The sequence below is a fragment of the Salmo trutta genome, chromosome 7 (genome assembly GCF_901001165.1).
Source record: "Salmo trutta chromosome 7, fSalTru1.1, whole genome shotgun sequence".
Lineage (NCBI taxonomy): Eukaryota > Metazoa > Chordata > Actinopteri > Salmoniformes > Salmonidae > Salmo > Salmo trutta.
Window position 1 is genome coordinate 55,816,667 of NC_042963.1, and position 19,942 is coordinate 55,836,608.

Sequence of the window (19,942 nt, forward strand, 5' to 3'; positions counted from 1 at the left end):
GAATTGTTGACTTGCATAAAGCTGGAAAGGGTTACAAAAGTATCTCTAAAAGCCTTTATGTTCATCAGTCCACGGTAAGACAAATTGTCTATAAATGGAGAAAGTTCAGCACTGTTGCTACTCTCCCTAGGAGTGGCCATCCTGCAAAGATGACTGTGGACAGTTTAAACTACAGTTGAGTTATTTGGAAGGAACACACAACACTATGTGTGGAGAATAAAAGACACAGCATACCAACATCAAAACCTCATCCCAACTGTAAAGTATGGTGGAGGGAGCATCATGGTTTGGGGCTGCTTTGCTGCCTCAGGGCCTGGACAGCTTGCTATCATCAACGGAAAAATGAATTCCCAAGTTTATCAAGACATTTTGCAGGAGAATGTAAGGCTATCTGTCCGCCAATTGAAGCTCAACAGAAGTTGGGTGATGCAACAGGACAATGACCCAAAACACAGAAGTAAATCAACAACAGAATGGCTTCAACAGAAGAAAATACACCTTCTGGAGTGGCCCAGTCAGAGTCCTGACCTCAACCTGATTAAGATGCTGTGGCATGACCTCAAGAGAGCAGTTCACACCAGACATCACAAGAATATTGCTGAACTGAAACAGTTTTGTAAAGAGGAATGGTCCAAAATTCCTCCTGACCATTGTGCAGGTCTGATCCACAACTACAGAAAACGTCTGGTTGAGGTTATTGCTGCCAAAGGAGGGTCAACCAGTTATTAAATCCAAGGGTTCACATACTTTTCCCACCCTGCACTGTGAATGTTTACACGGTGTGTTCAATAAAGACATTAAAAAAACGTATAATTGTTAGTGCGTTATTAGTTTAAGCAGACTGTGTTTGTCTATTGTTGTGACTTAGATGGAGATCAGATCAAATTTAATGACCAATTCGTACAGAAATCCAGGTCATTCCAAAGGGTCCACATACTTTTACTGGCCACTCTATGCTGACCAACTCAGTGGCCTTGTGGTTAGAGCGTCCACCCTGAGTTTGGGAGTTCGATCCTTGGCCGAGTCATACCAAAGACCTGTAAAAATGAGACCCAATGCATCTCTGTTCTTGACACTCAGCATTTATGAGCTAGATTGGGGCTAAGGCCCTGCGATAGACTAGTGTCCTATCCAGGGGGTGTAGGCCTACTTGTACATCAAGCTGCCTCACACTACAGAAACAGGAGATAGGCTCCTGCTCCTATGAGCCGTTCCAGCATGTGCTGAGCTTTCATGACTGGAATGCTGAGCTTTCATGACTGGGAATGTTGAGCTTTCATGACTGGGAATGCTGAGCTTTCATGACTGGGAATGTTGAGCTTTCATGACTGGAATGCTGAGCTTTCATGACTGGAATGTTGAGCTTTCATGACTGGAATGTTGAGCTTTCATGACTGGAATGCTGAGCTTTCATGACTGGAATGCTGAGCTTTCATGACTGGAATGCTGAGCTTTCATGACTGGAATGCTGAGCTTTCATGACTGGAATGTTGAGCTTTCATGACTGGAATGCTGAGCTTTCATGACTGGAATGCTGAGCTTTCATGACTGGAATGTTGAGCTTTCATGACTGGAATGCTGAGCTTTCATGACTGGAATGTTGAGCTTTCATGACTGGAATGTTGAGCTTTCATGACTGGAAAGCTTAATGGATATATGACCTGCCATAAAATATATTAGATTTTTTTATAAAATGTTATTTAATCTTTATGTAACTAGTCAAAAACGAATTCTTATTTACGATGACGGCCCTACACTGGCTAAACCCAGACGACGCTGAGCTAACCCAGACGTGCACCACCCCACGGCCGGTTGTTATACGGCCTGGATTCAAACCAGGGTGTCTGCAGTGCCTTAGACCGCTGCTCCATTTGGGAGCCCAATGGGCTGTGGATATATTTCCAGGCAAATGGGAAGTGGGCAGAACTGGTTGAAAGGACATCATTACAACCAGTTTTGCCTGCTGGGATGTCATCGATGTTCATGTCATGGTGCCTCGTTCCAGCAGGTAATGACAGTATTGATTCCAACCCAAGGGAATTGTTTATTTACCTCTGTGTTTGTTTCTGCAGGTGACCCATCTCTTTGACAATGGAGGAACTGTGTTCTTTGCTATCTTCATGGCTATATGGGGTAAAGACATTTTTCTCAGTTTCTATCTCTCTCTCTCTCTTGCTCCCCCCCTGCCCTCTCTCTCTCACTCTCTCTCTCTCTTGCTCCCCCCCTGCCCTCTCTCTCTCACTTTCTCTCTCTCTCTTGCTCCCCCCTGCCCTCTCTCTCTCACTCTCTCTCTCTCTTGCTCACCCCCTGCCCTCTCTCTCTCGCTCTCTCTCTCTCTTGCTCACCCCCTGCCCTCTCTCTCTCGCTCTCTCTCTCTTGCTCCCCCCTGCCTTCTCTCTCGCTCCCCCTGCCTTCTCTCTCGCTCCCCCCCTGCCTTCTCTCTCGCTCCCCCCCTGCCTTCTCTCTCGCTCCCCCCCTGCCTTCTCTCTCGCTCCCCCCTGCCTTCTTTCTCTCTCGCTCTCTCTCTCGCTCCCCCCTGCCTTCTCACTCTCTCTCTCGCTCCCCCCCTGCCTTTTCTCGCTCTCTCTCTCGCTCCCCCCCTGCCTTTTCGCTCTCTCGCTCTCTCTCTCTCGCTCCCCCCTGCCTTCTCTCGCTATCTCTCTTGCTCTCCCCCCCCCTCCCCTGTGTGTGTGTGTGTGTGTGTGTGTGTGTGTGTGTGTGTGTGTGTGTGTGTGTGTGTGTGTGTGTGTGTGTGTGTGTGTGTGTGTGTGTGTGTGTGTGTGTGTGTGTGTGTGTGTGTGTGTGTGTGTGCAATGTGTTTCCGTGTGTGTGTGCAATGTGTGTTTGTGTCGGTATGAATTTTTATCTGACACGGCCTGATATAGAGGTCCTGGATGGCAGTGAGCTCGTCCCCAGTGATGTACTGGACTGTCCGTACCACCCTCTGTAGCGTTTTGCGGTCAAGAGTGAGATCACACAGTCATCTGGAAAAACAGGGGCTTTCTCTCAATTGCATGTTCCAATGGCCCAAAATATTTGGTTATTTTCAATAATTTGTGGGCAAACACACACAAATCATTTCCAGTTACACAACTGCAACCAGCGGTAAATGTAATATATTTATATCTGAACTCAACGGATCATTTTAGCTCTGAAAATAATGAACTTCTTCACCTGAGAAATCAAGACAATAACTAGAGGGCAAGATACATACTGTAGAAAGAAAAACGGTCTACAAAAACCAATTCACTTTCAAATAAATCTACTGTATAATTTTAATTACTCTACGTCTCCTTGCCATTATCATTCACGGGATAAACTTTTTGTTGTTGTTGTTGCAGGCATATAATGGGCAGCCTTGGTGGTTAGCCTGTTAGCCTGGGTGGGGTTGCTTGGTGGTTAGCCTGTTAGCCTGGGTGGGGTTCCTTGGTGGTTAGCCTGTTAGCCTGGGTGGGGTTCCTTGGTGGTTAGCCTGTTAGCCTGGGTGGGGTTCCTTGGTGGTTAGCCTGTTAGCCTGGGTGGGGTTGCTTGGTGGTTAGCCTGTTAGCCTGGGTGGGGTTCCTTGGTGGTTAGACTGGGTGGGGTTCCTTGGTGGTTAGCCTGTTAGCCTGGGTGGGGTTCCTTGGTGGTTAGCCTGTTAGTCTGGGTGGGGTTCCTTGGTGGTTAGCCTGTTAGCCTGGGTGGGGTTCCTTGGTGGTTAGCCTGTTAGCCTGGGTGGGGTTCCTTGGTGGTTAGCCTGTTAGCCTGGGTGGGGTTGCTTGGTAGTTAGCCTGTTAGCCTGGGTGGGGTTCCTTGGTGGTTAGCCTGTTAGCCTGGGTGGGGTTCCTTGGTGGTTAGCCTGTTAGCCTGGGTGGGGTTGCTTGGTAGTTAGCCTGTTAGCCTGGGTGGGGTTCCTTGGTAGTTAGCCTGTTAGCCTGGGTGGGGTTGCTTGGTGGTTAGCCTGTTAGCCTGGGTGGGGTTGCTTGGTGGTTAGCCTGTTAGCCTGGGTGGGGTTCCTTGGTGGTTAGCCTGTTAGCCTGGGTGGGGTTCCTTGGTGGTTAGCCTGTTAGCCTGGGTGGGGTTCCTTGGTGGTTAGCCTGTTAGCCTGGGTGGGCATCCTTGGTGGTTAGCCTGTTAGCCTGGGTGGGGTTGCTTGGTAGTTAGCCTGTTAGCCTGGGTGGGGTTGCTTGGTGGTTAGCCTGTTAGCCTGGGTGGGGTTGCTTGGTGGTTAGCCTGTTAGCCTGGGTAGGGTTGCTTGGTGGTTAGCCTGTTAGCCTGTGTGGGGTTCCTTGGTGGTTAGCCTGTTAGCCTGGGTGGGGTTGCTTGGTAGTTAGCCTGGGTGGGGTTCCTTGGTAGTTAGCCTGTTAGCCTGGGTGGGGTTCCATGGGCAAGAAAAAGTTGTTGATTTGCTGTAAACAAGTAATTAAATAAGACAATTAGATTTCTATACTAAATTAATGTTAGACTAATTGGAGTTAATTTCTTAATTTGACTCTTAGGCTTACTAATTAGTCTAATAGTAATGAATAATTAGCTGAGTAATGAAAATCTTCCCAGGAGGGAGAATCTGTGTGTGAGAATAAAACCCACACAGTTACCTCACTGATGTTAATATACACCACACCTGGCTGTTGGACTGTGTCCCAACATTGTTCTCCTACACTTTCCCAAAGAAATATTTTAATACCTCCACTCTGTCCAACAGACTCCAATAAAGTACATGGAAAACATCCATATGCATCCCAAATGACACCCTATTCCCTATATATATAGTGCACTACTTTAGACCAGGGCCCTATAGAACCCTATTCCCTATATAGTGCACTACTTTAGACCAGAGCCCTATTGAACCCTATTCCCTATATAGTGCACTACTTTAGACCAGAGCCCTATAGAACCCTATTCCCTATATAGTGCACTACTTTTGACCAGAGCCCTATAGAACCCTATTCCCTATATATAGTGTACTACTTTAGACCAGGGCCCTATAGAACCCTATTCCCTATATAGTGCACTACTTTTGACCAAGGCCCATTGGTGCAGGGCACGAATCTGATTATCAACCCAAATATCACTGTAGCAGTAATCAAATGCTATCTATACATTCACTACATGACCAAAAGTATGCTCTAAAATCACGGGCATTCATTTTTTTAAATAATTATAATTTAGCAGACTCTCTTATCCAGAGCGACTTACAGTAGTGAATCATTTAGCATACTCTCTTATCCAGAGAGACTTAAAGTAGTGAATCATTTAGCATACTCTCCTATCCAGAGAGACTTACAGTACTGAGTGCATATATTTTTTCATACTGGTCCCCCGTGGGAATTGAACCCATAATCCTGCCGTTGCAACCGCCATGCTCTACCAACTGAGCTACACAGGCATTTTGTCTAGTGGAAAGCCTCCATTCTTCTGGGAAGGCTTTCCACTAGATGTTGGAACATTGCTGCTATAACAGCCTCCACTCTTCTGGGAAGGCTTTTCATTAGATGTTGGAACATTGCTGCTATAACAGCCTCCACTCTTCTGGGAAGGCTTTCCACTAGATGTTGGAACATTGCTGCGGGGACTTTCTTCCATTCAGCCACAAGAGCATTAGTGAGGTCGGGCACTGATGTTGGGCGATTAGGCCTTGCTCGCGGTCGGCGTTCCAATTCATCCCAAAGGTGTTTGATGGGGTTGAGGTCAGGGCTCTGTGCATACCGGTCATGTTCTTCCACACTGATCTCGACAAACCATTTCTGTATTGTCCTCGTTTTGTGCACGGGGCATTGTCATGCTGAAACAGGAAAGGGCTTTCCCAAAACTGTGGCCACGAAGTTGTTTACAATGTCATTGTATGATGTAGCGTTAAGATTTCCCAAAACTGGGTCTAAGGGGCCCAAACCATTATTCCTCCTCCACCAAACTTGTTGGCACTATTCATTCGGGCAGGTAGCGTTCTCCTGGCATCCGCCAAACCCAGATTCATCCATTGGACTGCCAGAGGGTGAAATGTGATTCATCACTCCAGACGTTTCCACTCCTCCAGAGTCCCAATGCACCACACCAGCCGACGCTTGGCATTGCGCATGGTGATCTTAGGCTTGTGTGCAGCTGCTCGGCCATGGAAACACATTTCATGAAGCTCCCGACAAACAGTTCTTGTGCTGACGTTGCTTCTTGAGGCAGTTTGGAACTCGGTAGCGAGGACAGACGATTTTTACTCTCTACACGCTTCAGCACTCGGGGGTCCCGTTCTCTGAGCTTGTGTGGCCTACCACTTCGCGGCTGAGCCGTTGTTGCTCCTAGACGTTTCTACTTCACAATAAGAGTATTTACAGTTGACCCGGTTCAGCTCTAGCAGGGCAGAAATTTGATTAGCAATCCTATGACATTGCCAAGTTGAAATTCATTGAGCTCTTCATAAGGCCATTCTAATGCCAATGTTTGTCTAGGGAGATTGCATGGCTGTGTGCTCAATCCACTCATTTGAAGGGGTGTTCACATACTTGTGTGTATACAGTTGAAGTCGGAAGTTTACATACAGCTCAGCCAAATACATTTAAACTCAGTTTTTCACAAATCCTGACAATTTAATCCTAGTATAAATTCCCTGTTTTAGGTCAGTTAGGATCACCACTTTATTTTCATCACATTCCCAGTGGGTCAGAAGTTTACATACACTCAATTCGTATTTGGTAGCATTGCCTTTAAATTGTTTAACTTGGGTCAAACGTTTCGGGTAGCCTTCCACAAGCTTCCCACAATAAGTTGGGTGAATTTTGGCCCATTCCTCCTGACAGAGCTGGTGTAACTGAGTCAGGTTTGCAGGCCTCCTTTCTCACACACGCTTTTTCAGTGCTGCCCACAAATTTTCTATAGGTTTGAGGTCAGGGCTTTGTGATGGCCACTCTAATACCTTGACTTTGTTGTCCTTAAGCCATTTTGCCACAACTTTGGAAGTGTGCTTGGGGTCATTGTCCATTTGGAAGACCCATTTGCGACCAAGCTTTAACTTCCTGACTGATGTCTTGAGATGTTGCTTCAATATATCCACATCATTTTCCATCCTCATGATGCCATCTATTTTGTGAGGTGCACCAGTCCCTCCTGCAGTAAAGCACCCCCACAACATGATGCTGCCACCCCCGTGCTTCACGGTTGGGATGGTGTTCTTCGGCTTGCAAGCATCCCCCTTTTTCCTCCAAACATAACGATGGTCAATATGGCCAAACAGTTCTATTTTTGTTTCATCAGACCAGAGGACATTTCTCCAAAAAGTATGATCTTGGTCCCCATGTGCAGTTGCAAACCGTAGTCTGGCTTTTTTATGGCGGTTTTGGAGCAGTGGCTTTTTCCTTTGCTGAGCGGCCTTTCAGGTTATGTCGATATAGGACTCGTTTTACTGTGGATATAGATAATTTTGTACCTGTTTCCTCCAGCATCTTCACAAGGTCCTTTGCTGTTGTTCTGGGATTGATTTGCACTTTTTGCACCAAAGTACGTTCATCTCTAGGAGACAGAACGCATCTCCTTCCTGAGTGGTATGACGGCTGTGTGGTCCCATGGTGTTTATACTTGTAACGACCTGGCCATAGAGAGGTTTTTTTTGTTCTTTATTTTGGTTAGGCCAGGGTGTTACATTGGGTGGGCGTTCTATGTTCCTTTCTCTATGTTTTTGTATTTCTTTGTTTTGGGCCGTGTGTGGCTCCCAATCAGGCACAGCTGAAGCTCGTTGTTGCTGATTGGGAGTCACACATAAGGAGCATGTTTTGCCTTTGGGTTTTGTGGGTAATTGTTTCTGTTTTGAGTATTTTCCTAACAGGACTGTTTGCTGTCGTTTTTGTTCTTTTTGTTCATTTTTGTCGTGTTCTTGTTTTTTCAATTAAAATTCTAATGATGAACACATCCTCTGCTGCACCTTGGTCTAATTCTGACGACGGCCGTTACAATACTCGTTTTACTGTGGATATAGATACTTTTGTACCTGTTTCCTCCAGCATCTTCACAAGGTCCTTTGCTGTTGTTCTGGGATTGATTTGCACTTTTCGCACCAAAGTACGTTCATGTCTAGGAGACAGAACGCATCTCCTTCCTGAGTGGTATGACGGCTGCGTGGTCCCATGGTGTTTATACTTGCGTACTATTGTTTGTACAGATGAACGTGGTACCTTCAGGCGTTTGGAAATTGCTCCCAAGGATGAACCAGACTTGTGGAGGTATACAATTTTTTTTCTGAGGTATTGGCTGATTTCTTTTGATTTTCCCATGATGTCAAGCAAAGGCACTGAGTTTGATGGTAGGCCTTGAAATACATCCACAGGTACACCTCCAATTGACTCAAATGATGTCAATTAGCCTATCAGAAACTTCTAAAGCCATGTTTAAAGGCACAGTCAACTTAGTGTATGTAAACTTCTGACCCACTGGAATTGTGATACCATGAATTATAAGTGAAATAATCTGTCTGTAAACAATTGTTGGAAAAATGACTTGTGTCAATCACAAAGTAGATGTCCTAACCGACTTGCCAAAACTATAGTTTGTTAACAAGAAATTTGTGGAGTGGTTGAAAAACGAGTTTTAATGACTCCAACCTAAGTGTATGTAAACTTCCGACTTCAACTGTATATAGTGTATGTACACCGGGGGAATTTACACAAGATATACTAAGAATGGTGAGAACACCAGTATAAATATTAGAGTAAGTTATGTCAGGAATCCAGTGTGTTAATAAATAAATGTTGTGTATTTCTGCATTGTTTGGTTTAAGGACTTGTTACTAAGCATTTCGCTAACGAGCCCGTTAACACAACAGGTATATACAGGTAGTTCTACCTGTTGTATTTCTGGTCCCGTGTGGCTCAGTTGGTAGAGCATGGTGTTCGCAACGCCAGGGTTGTGGGTTCGATTCCCACGGGGGACTAGTACGGATAAATAAATAAATAAATAAATGAAAATGTATGCACTCACTACTGTAAGTCGCTCTGGATAAGAGCGTCTGCTAAATGACTAAAAATGTAAATGTACATTTTTTTTTTTTAAACAGTGTAAATACACTAGTGGAAATGTTGTGATGAGCTACGTCGGGGGATACAGTATTTAAATACACAGTGTGAAACAGGAAGTGACCAGTTGGCGTTGGCTGTGTATGTGTAGTGTTGGTGTGTAGATGAGTTGAAAGAACCCAGGCATCTAAAAGCTTGTTTTCCCCGTCTACTCTCCCTCTTTTAACAGAAGTGGGTCAAGCCCCCATTCAAGTTGAATCTTGCTGCACATTAAAAATACATTTGAATCACTCTTTGAAGTCACCATGTTCACATGTGTATCCAACGTTTCTGTGTTTTAGGGAATGTGCCGTAGAGATATTTCCTCATTGAGAATTCAAATATCAATGTGGACCCTCCCACAATTGTCAAAGATATGGACTTTAAGTACCCACCCAAGAGCTATCAGGCACCCCCAAGAGCTATCAGGCACCCCCAAGAGCTATCGGCACCATCAGGCACCCCCAAGAGCTATCAGGCACCCCCAAGAGCTATCAAGAGCTATCAGGCACCCCTAAGAGCTATCAAGAGCTATCAGACACCCCCAAGAGCTGTCAGACACCCCCAAGAGCTGTCAGACACCCCGAAGAGCTGTCAGACACCCCCAAGTGCTGTCAGGCACCCCCAAGAGACGTCAGGCACCCCCAAGAGCTGTCAGACACCCCCAAGAGCTGTCAGACACCCCGAAGAGCTGTCAGACACCCCGAAGAGCTGTCAGACACCCCCAAGTGCTGTCAGACACCCCCAAGAAACGTCAGGCACCCCCAAGAGCTGTCAGACACCCCGAAGAGCTGTCAGACACCCCGAAGAGCTGTCAGACACCCCCAAGTGCTGTCAGACACCCCCAAGAGCTGTCAGGCACCCCCAAGAGCTGTCAAACACCCCCAAGAGCTGTCAGACACCCCCAAGAGCTGTCAGACACCCCCAAGTGCTGTCAGACACCCCCAAGTGCTGTCAGACACCCCCAAGAGACGTCAGGCACCCCCAAGAGACGTCAGACACCCCCAAGAGCTGTCAGACACCCCCAAGAGCTGTCAGACACCCCCAAGTGCTGTCAGACACCCCCAAGAGACGTCAGGCACCCCCAAGAGCTATCGTTCCACTCCTTGCCAATCGTCATGCCAAACATGACATGTCAAGGAGTGGAATATTAGCAAAACAGGTTTAGGAATTCAGGCTACTGGAATAAATCACTAAAGTCATTCCATGAAGGTTGATCGATTCCCTCCGTGTTCCGTGTTCTGTTGGAATGTTGTCCCTGTAGCCACGGTGTTCCTGGAGTTCTGGAAGAGGAGGAGGGCAGAGCTGACGTATGACTGGGACCTTATTGACTGGGAGGAGGAAGAGGTTGGTCCAGACAGAAATATCTGGTTTATTCTGGTTTATTCATGTGAAATAACGTCAGAGATATCTACGTGTATGTACGCTAGTGCTCAGTCATTTTCTCATTCAGCAATATCTGGTTATTTGATATGATTTTTCACATCATATTCAACTATTTCAATGTTTCTTATCAAATCAAATGTATTTATATAGCCCTTCGTACATCAGCTGATATCTCAAAGTGCTGTACAGAAACCCAGCCTAAAACCCCAAACAGCAAGCAATGCATGTGAAAGAAGCACGGTGGCTAGGAAAAACTCCCTAGGAAAAACTCCCTAGAAAGGCCAAAAACCTAGGAAGAAACCTAGAGAGGAACCAGGCTATGAGGGGTGGCCAGTCCTCTTCTGGCTGTGCCGGGTGGATATTCTAACAGAACATGGTCAAGATGTTAAAATGTTCATAAATGACCAGCATGGTCAAATAATAATAATCATAGTAGTTGTCGAGGGTGCAACAAGCACGTCCGGTGAACAGGTCAGGGTTCCATAGCCGCAGGCAGAACAGTTGAAACTGGAGCAGCAGCACGGCCAGGTGGACTGGGGACAGCAAGTAGTCATCATGCCAGGTAGTCCTGAGGCATGGTCCTAGGGCTCAGGTCCTCCGAGAGAAAGAAAGAAAGAGAGAAAGAGAGAATTAGAGAGAGCATATTTAAATTCACACAGGACACCGGATAAGACAAGAGAAATACTCCAGATGTAACAGACTGACCCTAGCCCCCCGAAACATAAACTACTGCAGCATAAACACTGGAGGCTGAGACAGGAGGGATCAGAAGACACTGTGGCCCCATCCGATGATACCCCCGGACAGGGCCAAACAGGCAGGATATAACCCCACCCACTTTGCCAAAGCACAGCCCCCACACCACTAGAGGGATGTCTCCAACCACCAACTTACCGTCCTAAGACAAGGCCGAGTATAGCCCACAAAGATCTCACCGCCACGGCACAACCCAAGGGGGGGGGGGGGGGCACCAACCCAGACAGGAAGACCACGTCAGTGACTCAACCCACTCAAGTGACGCACGCCTCCCATGGACGGCATGTAAGAACGCCAGTAAGCCAGTGACTCAGCCCCTGTAATAGGGTTAGAGGCAGAGAATCCCAGTGGAGAGAGGGGAACCGGCAAGGCAGAGACAGCATGGGCGGTTTGTTGCTCCAGCCTTTCCATTCACCTTCACACTCCTAGGCCAGACTATACTTAATCATAGGACCTACTGAAGAGATAAGTCTTCAGTAAAGACTTAAAGGTTGAGACTGAGTCTTCGTCTCTCACATGGGTAGGCAGACCATTCCATAAAAAATGGAGCTCTATAGGAGAAAGCCCTACCTCCAGCCGTTTGCTTAGAAATTCTAGGGACAATTAGGAGGCCTGCGTCTTGTGACCGTAGCGTACGTGTAGGTATGTACTATAGGACCAAATCGGAAAGATAGGTAGGAGCAAGCCCATGTAATGCTTTGTAGGTTAGCAATAAAACCTTGAAATCAGCCCTTGCCTTTACAGGAAGCCAGTGTAGGGAGGCTAGCACTGGAGTAATATGATCAAATTTTTTGGTTCTAGTCAGGATTCTAGCAGCCGTATTTAGCACTAACTGAAGTTTGTTTAGTGCTTTATCCGGGTAGCCGGAAAGTAGAGCATTGCAGTAGTCCAGCCTAGAAGTAACAAAAGCATGGATAAATTTTTCTGCATCATTTTTGGACAGAAAGTTTCTGATTTTTGCAATGTTACGTAGATGGAAAAAAGTTGTCCTTGAAACAGTCTTGATATGTTCTTCAAAAGAGAGATCAGGGTCCAGAGTAACGCCGAGGTCCTTCACAGTTTTATTTGAGACGACTGTACATCCATCCAGATTAATTGTCAGATTCAACAGAAGATCTCTTTGTTTCTTGGGACCTAGAACAAGCATCTCTGTTTTGTCCGAGTTTAAAAGTAGAAAGTTTGCAGCCATCCACTTCTTTATGTCTGAAACACAGGCTTCTAGCGAGGGCAATTTTGGGGCTTCACCATGTTTCATTGAAATGTACAGCTGTGTGTCGTCCGCATAGCAGTGAAATTTAACATTATGTTTTCGAATGACATCCCCAAGAGGTAAAATATATAGTGAAAACAATAGTGGTCCTAAAACGGAACCTTGAGGAACACCGAAATTTACAATTGATTTGTCAGAGGACAAACCATTCACAGAGACAAACTGATATCTTTCCGACAGATAAGATCTAAACCAGGCCAGAACTTGTCCATGTAGACCAATTTGGGTTTCCAATCTCTCCAAAAGAATGTGGTGGTCGATGGTATCAAAAGCAGCACTAAGATCTAGGAGCACGAGGACAGATGCAGAGCCTCGGTCTGACGTCATTAAAAGGTCATTTACCACCTTCACAAGTGCAGTCTCAGTGATATGATGGGATCTAAAACCAGACTGAAGCATTTCGTATACATTGTTTGTCTTCAGGAAGGCAGTGAATTGCTGGGCAACAGCTTTTTCAAAAAATGTTGAGAGGAATGGAAGATTCGATATAGGCCGATTCGTTTTTTAAATAATTTCTGGGTCGATTCGGCTTTTTCAAGAGAGGCTTTATTACTGCCACTTTTAGTGAGCTCGGTACACATCCGGTGGATAGAGAGCCGTTTATTATGTTCAACATAGGAGGGCCGAGCACAGGAAGCAGCTCTTTCAGTAGTTTAGTTGGAATAGGGTCCAGTATGCAGCTTGAGGGTTTAGAGGCCATGATTATTTTCATCATTGTGTCAAGAGATATAGTACTAAAACACTTTAGTATCTCCCTTGATCCTAGGTCCTGGCAGAGTTGTGCAGACTCAGGACAATGGAGCTTTGGAGGAATACGCAGATTTAAAGAGGAGTCTGTAATTTGCTTTCTAATGATTATGATCTTTTCCTCAAAGAAGTTCATACATTTATTAAGTGAAGTGAAAGCCATCCTCCATTTGCGAATGCTGCTTTTTAGTTAGCATTGCGACAGTATAAAAAAGAAATTTTGGATTGTTCTTATTTTCCTCAGTTAAGTTGGAAAAATAGGATGATCAAGCAGCAGTGAGGGCTCTTCGATACTGCACGGTACTGTCTTTCCAAGCTAGTCAGAAGACTTTCAGTTTGGTGTGGCGCCGTTTCCGTTCCAATTTTCTGGAAGCTTGCTTCAGAGCTCGTGTATTTTCTGTATACCAGGGAGCTAGTTTCTTATGACAGATGTTTTTAGTTTTTAGTGGTGCAACTGCATCTAGGGTATTGCGCAAGGTTAAATTGAGTTCCTCGGTTTGGGGGTTAACTGATTTTTGTCCTCTGACGTCCTTGGGTAGGCAGAGGGAGTCTGGAAGGGCATCAAGGAATCTTTGGGTTGTCTGAGAATTTATAGCACGACTTTTAATGCTCCTTGGTTGGGGTCTGAGCAGGTTATTTGTTGCAAACGCAATAAAATGGTGGTCCGATAATCCAGGTTTATGAGGAAAAACATTAAGATCCACAACATTTATTCCATGGGACAAAACTAGGTCCAGAGTATGACTGTGGCAGTGAGTAGGTCCAGAGACATGTTGGACAAAACTCACTGAGTCGATGATGGCTCCGAAAGCCTTTTGGAGTGGGTCTGTGGACTTTTCCATGTGAATGTTAAAGTCACCAAAAATTGGAATATTATCTGCCATGACTACAAGATCCGATAGGAATTCAGGGAACTCAGTGAGGAACACTGCATATGACCCAGGAGGCCTGTAAACAGTGGCTATAAAAAGTGATTGAGTAGGCTGCATAGATTTCATGACTAGAAGTTCAAAAGACGAAAACGTCATTGTTTTTTTTTTTTGTAAATTGAAATTTGCTATCATAAATGTTAGCAACACCTCCGCCTTTGCCGGATGCACGGGGGGTATGGTCACTAGTGTAACCAGGGGGTTCATTTAACAAAGTAAATTCATCAGGCTTAAGCCATGTTTCAGTCAGGCCAGTGACATCAAGATTATGATCAGTGATTAGTTCATTGACTATAACTGCCTTGGAAGTGAGGGATCTAACATTAAGTAACCCAATTTTGAGATGTGAGGTATCACAATCTCTTTCAATAATGGCAGGAATGGAGGAGGTCTTTATACTAGTGAGATTGCTAAAGCGAACACCGCCATCTTTAATTTTGCCCAACCCAGATCGAGGCACAGACACGGTCTCAATGGGGATAGCTGGGCTGACTACACTGACTGTGCTAGTGGCAGACTCCACTAAGCTGGCAGGCTGACTAACAGGCTGCTGCCTGGCCTGCACCCTATTTCATTGTGGAGCTAGGGGAGTTAGAGCCCTGTCTATGTTCGTAGATAAGATGAGAGCACCCCTCCAGCTAGGATGGAGTCTGTCACTCCTCAACAGGCCAGGCTTGGTCCTGTTTGTGGGTGAGTCCCAGAAAGAGGGCCAATTATCTACAAATTCTATCTTTTGGGAGGGGCAGGACACAGTTTTCAATCAGCGATTGAGTTGTGAGACTCTGCTGTAGAGCTCATCACTCCCCCTAACTGGGAGGGGGCCAGAGACAATTAATCGATGCCGACACATCTTTCTAGCTGATTTACACGCTGAAGCTATGTTGCGCTTGGTGACCTCTGACTGTTTCATCCTAACATCGTTGGTGCCAACGTGGATAACAATATCCCTACTCTCTACACTCGCCAGTTTTAGCTTTAGCCAGCACCGTCTTTAGATTAGCCTTAACGTCGGTAGCCCTGCCCCCTGGTAAACAGTGTATGATCGCTGGGTGATTCGTTTGAAATCTAATACTGCGGGTAATGGAGTCGCCAATGACTAGGGTTTTCAATTTGTCAGAGCTAATGGTGAGAGGCTTCGGCGTCTCAGACCCCACAACGGGAGGAGTAGAGACCAGAGAAGTTTCGGCCTCCGACTCGCTTAATGGGGAGAACCGGTTGAAAGTTTCTGTTGGCTGAATAAGCGACACCGGTTGAGCATTCCTACAGCGTTTCCCTCCAAAAGCCATGAGAAAGTTGTCCGGCTGCGGGGACCGTGCCGGACATACAGTCAAGCATCGTGTGGATGGGAGGTATCTTTTGATTGAGCCAGTCAGAAATATCAGAGTAATTGAAATGATATACTGTATGTGTGTTTGTCCCAGGAGAATCTGCGGCCCCAGTTCGAAGCCAAGTACTCCAGAGTAGAGAGAGTAAACCATATCTCTGGCAAGCCGGAGCCTTTCCAGCCCTTCACTGACAAACTCAGCAGACTCATGGTCTCTGTGTCTGGCATCTTCTTCATGGTAAGACCTTGTCATCACATGACTTATCAGGCTGTACCGTTGGTCTGTGTCTTTCTGTTTGTGTCTGGGATCTCCTTCACAGGTAAGACCTTCCATCGCACAAATTAAAAAACGATTTTACTCTGGATCGATCCTCAGTGTGTACATACTGTAGGGTTTGGGGTCAATTCCATTTCAATTCAGTACATTCTAGAAGTACACTGAAATGTTTTAATTGAAAATCGAAATGGAATTTCGGTTTACTTTCTAAATTGACTGAATTGAAAAGGAACGGTGACTCCCCCCCCCCCCCCAAACCCTGGAACACAGTTTTCTACCGACTGGAGTGATGAGTTTTCTAGCAGCCTACTACCACCCCCTGGTGGAGGGAATCCATCAATACAACAGCCACTCCTTGGAAACAGTGACTCTGCTCCTCTGTTGTTGTGATATTGTTTGTTATTGTTGCTCATCACTCAACTACAATAGGACGTGTATAGAGTCATTGTTGTTTAATAACGTTGCTCCATAGAGTCTCTAGACATTGTAAACACACATTCCCAGACCCAGCCAGGATGTATTACCCACAAAACTGACACATTCCCAGACCCAGCCAGGATGTATTACCCACAAAACTGACACATTCCCAGACCCAGCCAGGATGTATTACCCACAAAACTGACACGTTCCCAGAACCAGCCAGGATGTATTACCCACAAAACTGACACATTCCCAGACCCAGCCAGGATGTATTACCCACAAAACGGACACATTCCCAGACCCAGCCAGGATGTATTACCCACAAAACGGACACATTCCCAGACCCAGCCAGGATGTAATGCCCACAAAACTGACACATTCCCAGACCCAGCCAGGATATATTACCCACAAAACTGACAGCTTCATAAGTAGTCTAGTTCTGCTGCCTATTTCTGTCTCTCGCCCCCTCCACTTTCTATCTGTGTGTGTCTGTGTGTGTGTGTGTCTGTGTGTGTGTTTTATGTGCTTGTCTCCTCTCCAGATTTCTCTGGTCCTGACAGCGGTGTTTGCGGTGGTGGTGTTTCGACTGATCGCCATGGAGAAGTTTGCATCGATCGACTGGGAGTTTGTCAAGAAGAACTGGCAGTTTGCCACCTCTGGCACCGGAGTCTGTATCAACTTCATGATCATCATGTCTCTGAATGTGGTGGGTTCTGACCCAATAACCCTCTGACACCAGAGTCTATCAACTTCATGATCATCATGTCTCTGAATGTGGTGGGTTCTGACCCAATAACCCTCTGGAACCAGAGTCTGTATCAACTTCATGATCATCATGTCTCTGAATGTGGTGGGTTCTGACCCTATAACCCTCTGGAACCAGAGTCTGTATCAACTTCATGATCATCATGTCTCTGGTTCCAGAGGGTTATAGGGTCAGAACCCACCACGTTCAGAGTCTGTATCAACTTCATGATCATCATGTCTCTGAATGTGGTGGGTTCTGACCTTATAACCCTCTGGAACCAGAGTCTGTATCAACTTCATGATCATCATGTCTCTGAATGTGGTGGGTTCTGACCCAATAACCCTCTGACACCAGAGTCTGTATCAACTTCATGATCATCATGTCTCTGAATGTGGTGGGTTCTGACCCTATAACCCTCTGACACCAGAGTCTGTATCAACTTCATGATCATCATGTCTCTGAATGTGGTGAGTTCTGACCCTATAACCCTCTGGAACCAGAGTCTGTATCAACTTCATGATCATCATGTCTCTGAATGTGGTGGGTTCTGGCCCTATAACCCTCAGGAACCAGAGTCTGTATTAACTTCATGATCATTATGTCTCTGGTTCCAGAGGGTTATAGGGTCAGAACCCACCACGTTCAGAGTCTGTATCAACTTCATGATCATCATGTCTCTGAATGTGGTGGGTTCTGACCTTATAACCCTCTGGAACCAGAGTCTGTATCAACTTCATGATCATCATGTCTCTGAATGTGGTGGGTTCTGACCCTATAACCCTCTGACACCAGAGTCTGTATCAACTTCATGATCATCATGTCTCTGAATGTGGTGGGTTCTGACCCTATAACCCTCTGACACCAGAGTCTGTATCAACTTCATGATCATCATGTCCCTCAATGTGATGGATGTCTTCCCAAACCGTTAAGCCAAGCCACCTCATCCACAGTCGTACAGGATAATGTTGTGTATTGATCCACGGGGTAATGTTGCGTATTAATCTGCAGGATAATGCTGCGTATTGATCTACGGGATAATGTTGCGTATTGATCCACGGGATAATGTTGCGTATTGATCCACGGGATAATGTTGCGTATTGATCCACGGGATAATGTTGTGTATTGATCCGCGGGATAATGTTGCGTATTGATCCACGGGATAATGTTGTGTATTGATCCACGGGGTATTGTTGCGTATTGATCCACGGGATAATGTTGCGTATTGATCCACGGGATAATGTTGCATATTAATCCACGGGATAATGTTGCATATTGAGCCATGGGATAATGTTGCGTATTGATCCATGGGATAATGTTGCGTATTGATCCACAGGATAATGTTGCATATTGATCTACGGGATAATGTTGCGTATTGATCCACTGGATAATGTTGCATATTGATCTATGGGATAATGTTGCGCATTGATCCATGGGATAATGTTCCGTATTGATCCACAGGGTAATGTTGCGTATTGATCCACGGGATAATGTTGCGTATGGATCCACGGGATAATGTTGCATATTGATCCACAGGATAATGTTGCATATTGATCCACGGGATAATGTTGCATATTGATCCACAGGATAATGTTGCATATTGATCCACGGGGTAATGTTGCATATTGATCCACAGGATAATGTTGCATATTGATCCACGGGATAATGTTGCATATTGATCCACGGGATAATGTTGCATAATGATCCACGGGATAATGTTGCATAATGATCCACGGGATAATGTTGCATATTGATCCACGGGATAATGTTGCATATTGATCCACGGGGTAATGTTGCATATTGATCCACGGGGTAATGTTGCATATTAATCCACGGGATAATGTTGCATATTGATCCACAGGATAATGTTGCACATTGATCCACGGGATAATGTTGCATATTGATCCACGGGATAATGTTGCATATGGATCCACAGGATAATGTTGCATATTGATCCACGGGGTAATGTTGCATATTGATCCACGGGGTAATGTTGCGTATTAATCCACGGGGTAATGTTGCATACTGATCCACGGGATCATGTTGCATATTGATCAACAGGCAAATTGTAACTTTCTGATCACCGTGTCTGTGAATGTGATGGGTATATGGGTGGGTATCTGTAATGTGATGGGTATCTGGGTGGGTATCTGGGTGGGTATCTGTAATGTGATGGGTATCTGGGTGGGTATCTGGGTGGGTATCTGTAATGTGATGGGTATCTGGGTGGGTATCTGTAATGTGATGGGTATCTGGGTGGGCATCTGTAATGTGATGGGTATCTGTAATGTGATGGGTATCTGGGTGGGTATCTGTAATGTGATGGGTATCTGTAATGTGGTGGGTATCTGGGTGGGTATCTGTAATGTGATGGGTATCTGGGTGGGTATCTGTAATGTGGGTGGGTATCTGGGTGGGTATCTGTAATGTGGTGGGTATCTGGGTGGGTATCTGTAATGTGGTGGGTATCTGGGTGGGTATCTGTAATGTGATGGGTATCTGGGTGGGTATCTGTAATGTGATGGGTATCTGGGTGGGTATCTTTAATGTGATGGGTATCTGGTTGAGTATCTGTAATGTGATGGTATCTGGGTGGGTATCTGTAATGTGATGGGTATCTGTAATGTGATGGGTATCTGGGTGGGTATCTGTAATGTGATGGGTATCTGGGTGGGTATCTATAATGTGATGGGTATCTGTAATGTGATGGTATCTGGGTGGGTATCTGTAATGTGATGGGTATCTGTAATGTGATGGTATCTGGGTGGGTATCTGTAATGTGATGGGCATCTGTAATGTGATGGGTATCTGTAATGTGATGGGTATCTGGTTGGGTATCTGTAATGTGATGGTATCTGGGTGGGTATCTGTAATGTGATGGGTATCTGGGTGGGTATCTGTAATGTGATGGTATCTGGGTGGGTATCTGTAATGTGATGGGTATCTGTAATGTGATGGGTATCTGGGTGGGTATCTGTAATGTGATGGGTATCTGGGTGGGTATCTGTAATGTGATGGTATCTGGGTGGGTATCTGTAATGTGATGGGTGTCTGTAAAGTGATGGGTATCTGTA

At 45.6% G+C, this 19,942-nt stretch overlaps 1 protein-coding gene and 1 non-coding gene across 5 annotated transcripts in view; both read left to right on the forward strand.

Annotated features, from left to right (window-relative positions):
• The window catches only part of LOC115196569 (anoctamin-3), a 112,785-nt gene that overhangs the window by 71,205 nt on the left and 21,638 nt on the right, over positions 1-19,942 (forward strand). For all 4 annotated transcript variants that reach the window (XM_029757409.1, XM_029757410.1, XM_029757411.1 and 1 more), the window contains exons 14-17: positions 2,073-2,133; positions 10,279-10,361; positions 15,524-15,664; positions 16,665-16,829. In XM_029757409.1, the coding sequence (XP_029613269.1) occupies positions 2,073-2,133; positions 10,279-10,361; positions 15,524-15,664; positions 16,665-16,829 (450 nt within the window). The remainder of the gene's footprint in view (positions 1-2,072; positions 2,134-10,278; positions 10,362-15,523; positions 15,665-16,664; positions 16,830-19,942) is intronic.
• On the forward strand, positions 8,820-8,893 carry trnaa-cgc (transfer RNA alanine (anticodon CGC)). The gene has a single exon. It is a non-coding gene; the product is annotated as a tRNA-Ala (tRNA).